The sequence below is a fragment of the Tetrao urogallus genome, assembly GCF_951394365.1.
Source record: "Tetrao urogallus genome assembly, chromosome: 6".
Taxonomy (NCBI): domain Eukaryota; kingdom Metazoa; phylum Chordata; class Aves; order Galliformes; family Phasianidae; genus Tetrao; species Tetrao urogallus.
This window is the reverse complement of record NC_136819.1, coordinates 24,444,756-24,457,755: the sequence shown is the minus strand read 5'-3', so window position 1 is coordinate 24,457,755 and position 13,000 is coordinate 24,444,756. Positions and strand designations below refer to the sequence as shown.

General features: G+C 43.0%; 1 protein-coding gene across 1 annotated transcript; it reads right to left on the bottom strand.

Moving 5' to 3' along the window:
- Positions 1-2,961: 2,961 nt before the first annotated feature.
- VPS18 (VPS18 core subunit of CORVET and HOPS complexes) lies at positions 2,962-11,279 on the bottom strand (the record flags this gene model as incomplete). Its single annotated transcript, XM_079537923.1, has 5 exons — positions 2,962-3,690; positions 4,428-6,298; positions 6,831-6,922; positions 7,104-7,245; positions 11,189-11,279. 5 exons carry the CDS (start codon positions 11,277-11,279, stop codon positions 2,962-2,964), a joined length of 2,925 nt encoding a protein of 974 aa, XP_079394049.1.
- Positions 11,280-13,000: the final 1,721 nt, after the last annotated feature.

The following is a 13,000-nucleotide window of genomic DNA, read 5'->3' as shown; positions in this document are numbered from 1 at the left end:
AGAATCTGAATAGTTTCCTCTCTGTTGTGTAACATACTTTTCAAGCTTTAGCTTGTCTGCAGCAAGTCTAAGCATTTAAATGGACAGCAATGACATCTAGTGGCTTGCTAAGAACCTGCCTTATTATATTTCCAGCCCAGTCACTTACTTTTAGTAATAAGACAACCCACACAGCTCCAAATTTTATTGATGTGCTCCTGACTTGATAGGTCAACAGCAAGCGCATCTGAAATTCTTCACAAGTTTTCCCATAATACACATTCACTGCTGTCTCCTATGATTGCAGCATTTCTTAAGTTACTTGCTTGATGTTGAGGCGAGATAATGGGCACGTTTACTTTAGCTGTGCAGGTAAGGCCTAAATTTCTTCAGCACGAATCTATCTACAGCAGTTTACTCATATTAAACAGGGCTTGGGCTCCCATCCACCCTTTTGGTTACTCTCTTCTCTACCTGCATTAAATTAAATGACAGAGATTACTTACGCAGACAAGAATAAGGCTCAAAAACATGTTGTTTGTAACAGCTGGTATATGGTTCATTCACAGTTGAACAAAAATAAATAAATACAAAGGACTTCAAAAACCACAACTGTGCAGTTTCAACAAGGAGAAAAGATCAAAACGCTGTTCTGAAAGCACAGAGGAAGAGATCTTGCAGACTGGATTTATTGGAGAACAGTGAACGGTTTGCTTCCATCTGCCCTCCCCAAAAAACACCTCATTTTCAGGGAGAGGTACTGCAAAGTTGCCACGAAACACAAGCGAGAACTTACCAAAACTTTGGAAGTATGTGACAATTTAAGGAAAGCTCAGAAGGTATTTTTATATAGCTTCCTACACTACTGACACTGGTCATTTAACCACTGCTGGAGTCTTTTCAGGCAGTAACAATTTCCACAGCCTCAATAGAAAATAACTTAGAAGATTTTCAACTAACAGTGGTGAGGAAGCATTACATTTGTGGTATGTGTATCTACTGAAGAAGCCTAGAGCCCTCAGAGAATACAGCATACTGGCCATTAAAAAAATAATGTAGTTTTAGTTTTGTTAACTGAGATGTATGAATACCTAAGACTGAAATGAGTGGGTTTTTGAGGTACTTTCCCCTACGAACCCATCTTAGGCAGAGACTTGTGACTTTTAATCCCACAGACCAGATTCCCTTGGAATGGTCTGTAAGCAAAAAATATTTTTCCTCGTTAAACAGAAACATTTACCTAACATTGTAACAAATCTGCTGCACTAATAGGGAAGGAATGTAAGGATAATACTTTTAATATACCAGGCAAGCATGCTGTAACACCAAAAAGTAAAGAGACAGAACAAACATAAAGAATGCCCTAAAGAAAATAGGTAACTCTAAATTACTCTCTCCACCAGAATAAGCTGCAACTGATGTTTCTCTGAAAAGGCAGAAAAATAGCCACCTCAGGTCTTCCCACTTCAGCTCTGCTTTTTACTACTTACTTTGCACAGTCAAAACACACTCATTACAGGCTGAAGCTCCCAACAACAAATGCATGAATGGTCTTCTGAGGCTATGAATGGTTATCAAAATTCTTAAGTCAATTCCTCAAGAAAACCAATCTATATTCCCTTGTAATGAAGCAAAAGACCTAGTTCTACGATCCTATGAATAGGACTTGAGGCAAGTGCTCAAGTCAAGCACAGGCTTGTGAAAGAACAGAAGAGGTTTTCAGAGGACAATATTATTGCTTGACTTAAAAGAATCATCACTTTTAACTTAGATCAATTCTGCTAATTTTGCAATTCAGCCACAACCAGCAGAACTTCATTAAAACTTCAGTTTCTCCAGTAGTAAAACAAGGAACCCAGACTAACTGCTGGAGAATTTTCTTTTTGTTCCCTTGCCCACAATGCAGTGGACAATTCTGGGAAGAATTTCCCAAATTAAAGCAATAGACAGAAACACCGACTTGCAGCCATTCCCAGAAAGTATCAAATGCTGCCAAGAAGGCAGAAGATTGCTGGCTACCCAGCAAGGAGAGCAAATTTTTTTTACCAGTTAAGAGTTTTCTGTAGTCTGTCCTTGAGGTAATCTATGACTACATCTCTATTCCAGTGCTCAAGGGCTGCCTGAAGAGGACCAGAGCACAGCAATACAACTGGGCAGTGTTCTTACTTGTCTGGAACACTGGTTTGGGGTGGAGATGAAAACAAGATCCACTATACAAAGGAAGTCAAAGTGGAAGTGGGATGGAGGTGTAAACAGACTAAGAAGCATTATTAGAAAAAGCAATAAAGCCCTCAGAGAAAATTAAAATGCATGGGCTTGATCACAAAGCTTGTGGGAAAGAGAACTGCAGTCAAATGACTAAACTGTACGCTGAGACATCTGCTTGAAAATTATACACACTCTTATACTACATTGTGTAGAAACATGTATTTGTGTAGCACAACATTTACAAAATATATGTGCAAGAGCACTTCTCCTTTCATGTTCTCTCAGCAAAAGTGGCTATAGACTCAGCAAAAAAAGAAAACCAAAGGCAATTCTAGCATTGGAAGTGATGAATGAAGACTACACTGTTTAGTGTTCCTCACTGCCTTCAATTGAAGTGTGTCTTCGCCAAAACAGATACAACACAACAGTGAAGAGAAACCACAGGCTGTCCCCAGTTCCTTCTGGGCAACAAGGCACACCATTAGTTTCACACTGAGAAACTCAAAATTGCAAACAGCAAACATCTGCTAAAACAAAAATCCAGTAGATTAGCTCTAATTGCTTTTTGAGTTCTTAAGACAGCAATAGCTGTATCTCCACTTTTTTCAAGATTAGTTTACTATAATCCTGATGACAAGACCCCATTTCTCTTTCCTTAAGAGTTCCACAGAAGCCACTCTGTTCCCATTTCTGGAGATTTTACTTCCACCACAGAAGCTTTACAAGTTGTGAACAAAACCTCTCTGGTATAATGACATTTGCAGATTTGGAGAACTACAGCCAGCTTTGCATCTCCTCTTCGTACTTCTGAGGATCAATAAAAGGTTTGTCAATGGAGCGGATCATCAGCTCACCACAGTACACACATTCAGCTGCCACAATATCATCAATGTCAGCTTTGATCTGTTCCCGGCTCTGCTGCCCCTTCCCCAGACTAGCACTATCTGCATCCTTGGGACGATGGTGGCCCTTGGAAGGCTGACTGGTAGCTGCCAGCTTCTTCTGAAGATCTTCCAGTTTTGCCTGCTTATAGGCAGGAAGGTTTGGAAAAACTGCTTGAAGAAGACAGTCATAATGAAACATGTGGCCACAAAGGAAAAGGTAAAATGGGCGGTTTAGAAGAGGAAAGTCACAAGCAGCACATTTTTCCTGAGGCTCAACAGAGCCATACTTATTTCTCATTTCCTGGATGTCCTCTCGGATTCTCTTGGCACTCTGCGTGGCTTCCTCCATCTCCCTCTTCAGCTCCTCAATGTGCTTGTTGTAGTCCTCCAGGGAGTTACAGATAGCCTCCTTGAAATGGTCAATAGTGACAAAGTCTGGAAAAAATGGCAGGACATCTTCAATCTTCAGCAGGGCACAGCTGGAGAGGCAGGCCATTGCCTTCTTGACATCCTTCTCTTCCTGAACAACATGGCGAGCAATCTTCAACCAGAGCTTCTTCCGGAGTTCCTCATCATCTTCAGGGAGATCTGCACAGGACTTGGCAAGATCAACATCCACCTAGAAGGTGAACAGACAAGGAAATTGAGTCAAGCAAGCATTCTTCTTTGTTTATCCACCATTCAATGCTTCCATTACAGCAGGTACTTACAAAAAAAAAAAAAACAAACAAAAAACAAAAAACAAAAAAACAACCCTATTGCTATTGCTGCCTAGGGCAGCAATACTGGCCTGCTATTTACATGTCATACACCTTCTCTCCACTCATCCAGTATTCCTCCAGCTGGAAAATTTCCTCGCTACCCAGCAGAGAACAAAGCCCAGAACTACAATAAGGGCAAATCTATGATATGTTGTCTTTGCTGGCCACACATTTCAATGAAGATATAGCTATGTCTCTGGAGTGAACTCAAACACCTCCCTGAAGGTCAGCCTAAGCTAACAAAGGCATTCCTCTGATAATTACTACAGCTAGGAATAGGAAGTTAATAGAATCCTGAAGAGTTTCTATGCACACCTTGAATAAACGCAGACACTTTACTTTGTGTTAGAGACTAGGGTTAAGACAGATCATAGTCTTGTTTGTATCTCCCATGCTCCCGCTCTCAATTGCAACTTGTTAAAGTCAGTTGTCTACCTAAAACAATCACGAAAGCTCAGAAGTTGAAAGTCTTTCCTCCTATACTTATCCGCCCAGCTCCAATATTGATGGGTGTTCACGTCTCAATGCTTGGTTCTTCATGATAACTTGAAGTAAGTTCCCATATCTCACAGCATGCATGCATAGACACACGTACCTGTAACGCAAGATCCACAGCTTCCTCATATAATTCCATCACTTTATAAATATGGACACATGCATGATGGTGCCCATGCTCTGCACATAGGCGCAGTGCATACTTCAGGTCATAGTGGATTCTGTTTGGGTTGGTTCCTGCTTGTTCCAGGTATGACAGCAATGAATCTGGCCGACACAAAGCATAGAGAGACAGCAGGTAGTTGTGAATAGCTTGCTGGGTTTCCTCCAACTGATATACACAGAACTCCATGTATCTAATGGCTTCATTGATCTGCTGAGTACTGGCACTCTGGCTATAGTTAACAAGAGCTGGAATAAGGTTCCTGGCATCCAGTCTGGAGCCCATAGAAATCCAAGCATCAACCACTTTCTTGGGAATATGCTGGATGAGGACCGGAGAGAACTTGTAGAACAGCTTCTCATCTCTGTGCCTGGACAGCACATTTAGAGCTTCATCGTACTCATCGTGCTGGCAGTGGTGAGCTACTACTCGCTCATAGTCCTGCATGATGACTGCAAAATAGACCATGTGCTCTGTGTCCCCATGGCTTGCCAAAAGCTCATAAATAGATGCCCGGTTATTAAATAAACAGTCTTTGTTCTTCGGGCTGCTCAGGAAGGTGCGAAACTTCTCCCGGGTATCCAAATAGAGATTCCGCTGTGAGGGATCTCCTTCCAGTATACCTAGCCAGTTCAGATACAGCTCTGTTAGCCACGTGGTCAGCAGAGTGGTCTGTGTCTTCTCAGAATGCTTTAGGTTATTTAACTTCTTAATTAGAAACTCCATCAGGGCCTCTTCTTGCTTGGCTTCAATGAACTTAAGGGCAATTTCCTCAAAATAGTTCTGGGTCAGTGCATAACACTTGGCACTGTCTAGATACCTCTTGTTTTGGAAGCAGTGCTCTGCTTCTTTTGCCAGCACAATATCTAGGCACTCTGGACGGTCTTTACAATATTCTTTGGCTAAATCAAATTTGTTCATATTCATATACATTTTCCACACATCTCTAGATTCCCGCTGGACATGATAGCGGAACACAACTTTCTCAGTGTGGATCCAGATCTGCTGGACCATAGGATCTTTGATCATGCGTGTCAACGTGCCAAACTTCTCCAAGAACAGATCTTGAAAAACCACTTGCTCATTCAGCGTGCATACAGCCATCACCCGATCAGGCAGCAGCAACAGAAAGTGGAACTGGGTGAGCACAATGGATATTGGCTTGTTCACAGTTACATCAATATCAGAAGGATAAACCCAGACCCGTTCATCACTCAAAATCGAATCGGGACGGCTATAATCCAATGTACCATATAAAACACCATTTCCCATCATCCAGGCAAAGGAGCGTGGGTTGGAGCGCAGTTTTGGAGTATAAAAGGCTATCTCACTGAATCCAAAGCTGGCTGGAAACTCTCTGAAGCTGGGCAAGTGGTCAGCGTGCATAGCAAATATGGAGCCGAAGCCTTGCTGCTCTGTACCTTCAGGCACTTTGCCAACAAACTGGAAAAGTCTCTTTCGAGTGGTTGCTATAATAAAAAATTTCCCTTCTATCCCTCGTTCAATCTCCAAGCAGCAGACAGGCGCAGATCCCGATTCCTCCTCCAGAGTGTAGACCAGTCGGAAGTACTGGTCAGGATTAGTGCTGAAGAGGCTTCCCTCGCTGACAGATATTTCAGCTTCATAAACTTGCCCCTGGGCTGTTCCCACCAGGATAGGCCCAGTGTTGGTCTCTGTACCAAGAAATTTGTTCCAGCCCACGCTTTCAATCAAGTGGCCTTTCCAGCGGGAGAGTGCTCGTACTTTCTGAACACTTCTGTTCAGGTAAAGGCATTCACTAGTGTTCAAAGCAATCAGGAGATGAGAGCCTGTCAAAAGGAGAGGGGCACAAGGAGAGAACAAATTTACACTGTGCCTAAGCAAGCCAAATTCCTGAGGCTTCTCAGCCTTACATTAGATAAGCACTAGTATCAACATACTAATCCAGGAATTTTCCCCCATTCATGAAAACGTGGGGGATTTCCATAATGGAAACAGTAGTCCATCCATTGCAAACTAGAGTTGCTAATCTCAGATGTTTCAGTTGAAAGGTATTCTTCCAATTCAGTAACCGTTCTAAGGACAAACATTTCTCAGAGTTCTCTCCTATCCCTGGCAGATAGTGATACTTATGAGAATCGCTTTTCAAGCTTGTGCTTTGTTAGTTTTTTCAATCAGTCAAGTCTACAATGAGCTACAGATGTTATACGGTTCATTTTAAAAAATTCTTATGTGTACACACATAGCACAAAGCAATGAGTTCCATGAGAACCACCTGTCTGCCATATTCACAGAACCAATATGTTCAATTGCCTCTGCTGCCAGCCATCATCTGTAAATATATGCAGCCCATTGTCTCACCTGTGTGGTCCAAAAACATCTTGTAGACTTTGGCTTCATCTTTGCGTCCCAACTCCACTTGATTAGGTTCATCTGGCTTCCCAAGATCAATCCTGCAAAGACAAAACATGAATGTGTGCTGCCAATCAAAGTTCATATGAGCTTAACTTATTGTTTTCAATATATGCAGGTTCATGGCTTACCGTTTCTTCTAATTAACAGATCTCTAGCAACTTTAAAAAAAAAAAAAAAAGATGAAAACAAGCAATAACTTCAGGTCACCAACAGCATTACCTGAGAAGGGTGTCTTTGCCAAGGCTCATACAGAGCTGGTTAGAGGAGACCACCAAGCTGTTAATTTTCTCTGGAGGAGCAAAATCAATCCTTTGCTTGTTAAATATTGGCGTTTCCTTTTCCAGTCGTGCATTCACATATCCTGGAGGAAAAAAAAACAAAAAAACATGAGTACTTGAACAAGACCAAAAAAACAAAACAAAACAAAAAAAAACCATGACAACCTACATCAGACTCTAGTCTAGAAAGACAGTGTGACCATTGCCTTCTCTGTGTTTTAGTATAAAGGGAGTTTGCTCCATGGAACATCAACACTGAGAGCAGCCCTCACACAGATGTGTAACTGGAAAGTAGTAATACACTCCACTGTCTTGTCACAGAACTGAAAGCTCATCACAAAGAATTCCAGCCCTGGCATCAACTGCTTGATGAGTCAAAACATATTCAGACTGTTTACTTTTTCAAACTAAATCCTACAATACAGCCAGGTTTACCTGGTTTTCCAAAGGATCTGAGGACCATATCCAAATTCTAAGAAATGCCTGATGAAGTTTAGAGTTGAGGGTTGAAGTTTGCTCAGACATGGCTACTTTGCAGAATACACACTGCATTTTCAGCCTGACGAAGCAAAACTTCCAAATCAATGAACTGAAATTAGGAATACAACCAGCACGAGGGAACCTGTGCAACTGATTAAGAATTCAGCTAGTCAGCTGAGTCCCAACTAGCTTGGGAAACGTAATATCCAGCGTGAGGCATATTAAGGAGTTCCTTATGGAGGAGACCTAGCTGGGAGAGGCAAAGATAGGTGAAGGTCTGACCTGAAGAAATTGACGTACTTGTGGAGAAATATGTTAAATTATTAAATAAACTGCTCAAAAACCTATTGTTTAAAAAAATAATAATAAATTCTTATGGTCTTCAGTGTAGATGGGCAAGACTGGCTCCTTTGGCTACAACAAAGGCAAAGGCTTAGCCATAGGAATAGCAGGTAACAAACAGAATGTTTAAAGACAGGTGAACTGTAACGACAAAGGGGTACCGAGAAGTAGTACAACAGATTTAATTTTCATTGAAGACAAATAGACCTCTGAACCCAAAAATATGGTACTTGTCCTTCTTCAGAAATAGAATGACACGGCCTGTGCAAATGCCCTTTATCAGCCTCCTACAATGAAGCGAAACACTACAAAGATCTCAGATATGGCAGTGAACTGTAAAATATGAAGGCATTCATATAAAACTGAAGCCAAGTGATGATAATCATCACAGAATCCTGGAACATCTGTACATTCACAAACAGATTTTATCACAAAATTGCATCCACATCTGTCCCTTGAGACAAGTTTTCCCACTGACTGACATTTCCCATACGCACAAAGTCTTACATAACCCTCAGACAAAGAAAACAGCACAGGATCTGTTTGACCACACTACCTCAAGCTAGAAAGCCAGACAGACTCGATATATTGAGGTTAGCTCTTCTGCCTTGCTCCATGAGCAAGTGAAGGATTTCTAAAGCAAGCAGATCCATGCAGCAGTTAGTTTGGACAGGAAGATTAAAAGAAATAAAATAAAATAAAATAGAGCTATGGCAAGTTAAAGCCATTCATGAAATTAGCTACCCAGAAAGATGTAAGCCAAGAAAATAAACCTGAATTTGAGGAACTTAAGGGGAATTCTCAGGGGAAATTGACTTCCCTCATTCTGAAGAGCACAGGCCCAATAAACTCGAAGACACTTCTCTAAAGCATATCCAATACCTACAGCCTCACCCAGATTATCCTGAAAAACTCTAATTTCAGCTTTGTTGAAAAGGTTAGCATAGTAGTTGAAAGCTACTTGCTAGTATCATGATTCCTTTGTTTGGAATGGCTTCTCCTCACCTCTGCCTCAATAGGAGGCCAGCTGTGGATCATTAAAGGCTTCTTGCTTTAAATGCAAGACAGATATGCAGGAACAAAGCAACCACAATCCAAGTAGGCAGCCTTTCGCTCAGCACAGATTTTCCCACACATCGATCCTTGCTTAAACATCATCCAATTACACAAACATGCATTCCTCTATTTTTAGCCAAACAAAAGTAAAACATATGTTCTTTAATTCAGATTAAGGAGCTGCAATGTCATGGCTTAAACTTGTCATTATGAATGCACTGATTTCAAGGCTATACCCATTACAGGAATAACAACCACAGCATCATCATCATCACCATCATAATTTTAACTACTGTCTATAACAGGACAAGGACACTTCTCCAGCTTACAATTCTCTACATGGAGGAAATATCTGTTGTGTAACATACATTCCATTCAGAAGGTCCCCTTCCTCCATCCTGACCCCAACATCCCTTCTGTGTTCAGGTGAAATTCTACTGCAGTATTTCCCATCCTGACTTCTGGGAAAGCTTGCGCTTTTCCTGAGAGTTTGGAATCTGTTCAAAGATTTAAGTTCACCAACTTCAGTCATATCCAGCAGATCAAAATAGTTCTTTCCACGCTGAAACTGGACTATCTAAAGTTTACACCGCAGGCTGTACTTGAGGTCTGCAACAGAATGTACAGCTTTGAGAAACAGTAGCTGTTTCCAAGCACTGGGAACAACTAACTGAAACAAGGGAATAAATTTTAAGTTCTTCCAAGATTTCTAACCTAACCTTAAGGAATGCTCTGAGAAGTTAACTATTCATATGCAATTCTTCCAAAGTCGATTAACATAAACTTCAGCTTGCCCACAGCTTCTACCAGTCCATGTTTTGTTCCAAATCAGCACAGTAATCTAAGAACGACTATCATCCTTATTGGATTGCACCCTTGCAATTTAGCCGTTTCCAGAACTTCCTTTGTCAAAATCATTTGTCAGCAAGCAGGCAGATTTCTCAACTGTGAGACAGTCATGACCAAAGAGAATATTGCAGCAAGAAGAAAAGCTGAGTCCTTGCAAATGTATTTTCTGTTGGCAGCTTGTCCCAGCACTACTTTGCTTAACACCTTTTGGGGACAGTCATTCTTTATGTAATAGTACAGAGCAAAGTAACGTAATGAATGTTAAAACAAACAGGAGGAACAAGCCTACTTCAGCATGTAGACTCGGAGTAATTCTATCTGTGCAGTTATTCTATATAGTATAAAGAACATGGCAGTTTATCAATTCTCAACACATATACAAACCTTACAACTCAGCTTCCCCAAAGGCTAACAGCGAGCTACACTGCATGAGGAAAAAGCTTAAAAGAATGTGCCTGCATCTGTAAGCATATACCTCTCGTATGCCAGTGCTGCACAGCAGCTGCTGCCACAATGACAATACCAGGTAGACCAAAATCTCCTCACAGTCAACATTTCTCACTCAGTACTCAGTGTGGCATTGTGAGGTGGCATCTGATGGAGAACTGTTATTGAACCTGATGAACACACCTCAAATCTAGCAAGACAAATACTTGCTTTTTCGTGTATGAAAGAAATAACCCATTGGTGATCACATCTTTATGTTGGGCGCACACCTTCTTGAAAAGCATATAGCCAGAATATTGTGGCTGTAACAGCAAGGTTCCTTGATGAGGACCAAAATGAAAGCTAAATGATCCCTGTCAGCTACCACAGCCTTGAACTGAGTAGTGCTGAGGAGTGGTCATGATTCACATCTACAGAGGCATGGCATGCCACACACACATGTTTTTGCCACACACTGCTTCCTGGCACACATGTGTAAGGCCTTGCAAAGCCCTCCCGTAGCCAAGCAGCCCCTAAGTTTTGCTAAGACTACACGTATCACTCTCAAGCTTCATCAGAAAGCCAGCATCCCTCGCGCTGAAACATTTCATACAGCAAATGACAGAAGAAGGGGCAGCCAAACGCTGCAGCACAAAGTTAGCAAGGTACCTGAAAGCACAATCACTGAAAGCACTCCCGCAGCCTGCCATGCCCCACTCCCTGCCCCAGCCTGCCACCTCGTCTCCCCCTCTCCCCACCGTAGCACCCCGCACAGCACACGGTGGGAGCAGGCCTCTGACTCCCTGCTCCTCAGCCGGTACTGGGGCCCGCCCGTCACCCGGGGAGGAGCCTAGGGGCGCTACCGGCGCTCACCGGAGTGCGGGATGCCCACGCTGGCGCGGCTCTGCTGCACGGAGGCGGAACGATACAGGGAGTCCTCGTACTCATCCAGAATGGAAGCCATGGCGCCCAGCCGCTCCCGGCACCCGAACCCCGCGCCGATCGCTTCCGCCAACGCTCACCTGACCCGCGTCACGTGACCGTAAGGTGGCGCACCGCGCCTGCTCCGCGGCCGTGGGCCCCGCCCCTCCCGGGGCGCGAGGTGGAGGCTGCCGTGAGGGGCGGGCTAATCCCGCCGTAACATGGCGGCCGCGGGGCCGTTACCGCTAATGAGTTTGTGCCCGCGGCTGGGAGCTGTTTGCAGGCTGTGCACTTCGTAAATCATGAATGTACCAACCTATTTTACTTCAGCTGCAAATGTATCTAATGGCTGTGTATACGCGCTGCTCTACAGACACCTCGTGACTTTTCTCTAGCGCGGTTTTTCCTTCTAGCTGAGCAGTGACTGCAGCAAAGCGTGTGGTGGGGCTGTCCCTGAGTTGAGCTGGATTTGCTCTGCGAGTTTATCACAAGCACATTGGTCCCACATGCTGCGTCACTGAATAATGCTTCAGAGATCGAGTTTTGCTCTGGTTACGCCGGCAATTGGTATTTACCCTGTAGCTTAAGGTGGCAGCATTTGTAACAACGGCATCAACAAAAAGTTAAATTCTTATAGGACACTTTTGGGCTTCATCTTAAATAAAATGACAACATGTATGTGTAGATATGATATGTAAGCTATATACTCTGAATTAAAGTGTAGTATTCACAGTGCTCACTGGCAGAAAGAGAAACCTTGTACTGCATTACAGGAGAGCTTGTGACACACAGCTGCTGCAGGACAGGCAGTAGCCACGCTCCACACTCAGCAGCAATGGTACACGGTCGCTCTTTGCACATGCTAACACAGTTCTGTCTCCCCCTCCTCTGCCTTTCTTCTGCAAATCCAACTCACAAAAAACAGAGCTCCTAACCAGAGTACTCTGCCTCAGGCCTCCTGCATGGTACAGAGACAGACACACAGCTCCCACACTTGCTTGGCTCCCAGATGCTCCTGTGGCACAGTTCTGTGAGGTCACCTCTGCCTGCTCTGTTCAAGCACACGGTGCCTCTTCCTAACCGCCAGCTTGCAAGCACCAGCAGGAGCCCACACCTAGCTCCAGCCTCTGCTGTTTACCATCTTTGTGTGGCAGCTCTGAACCAAAACAACAAAACCACATTCCTTTGCTCTCCAATCATCCTTATCATCTTAAACAGCAAGCGTTCTCATTCTCCTTCTCTGAAAGTACACACAAATTGCATTAGGTTTAGGAAAATGAGCTAGGAAGAGATACGGTGGAGTATCAGATCCATTATCCCACTCTGGCAGATACCACATCATACAGCTTTTTCTCTATTCCTATCAAGCTTTGTCTGAAAGCGTGGGTATCCTTCTGCAACTGCTCCAGCCCATACCTGCCTCAAATACTGACTGTGTGCATGATTTTGAACTCTGATTTCCAGTCTAATGGAAGCCATGGCTAGTCTGACTCCATTTGTTCTTGCTCAAACATTGTCTTGTAGAGTAAATAATCCTCCCATTTGGCATTAACTTCCATTGCAAAAGTCAAGTCAAAGCTTTGATTTCACTCTGATTTACCTAACCCAAGATTTACCAGACCGACATCTTGTTGACTTTCTCCTCCAGTTTCCTGGAGCACACTAGTCATCCTTTTCTGTAGAATATAGTTTGACCTCTCATTTCAGGTGAGGTCTTCTCTCTTGCTTTAAACAATGATGCTTATAATTTTGCCTTTTTAGTCA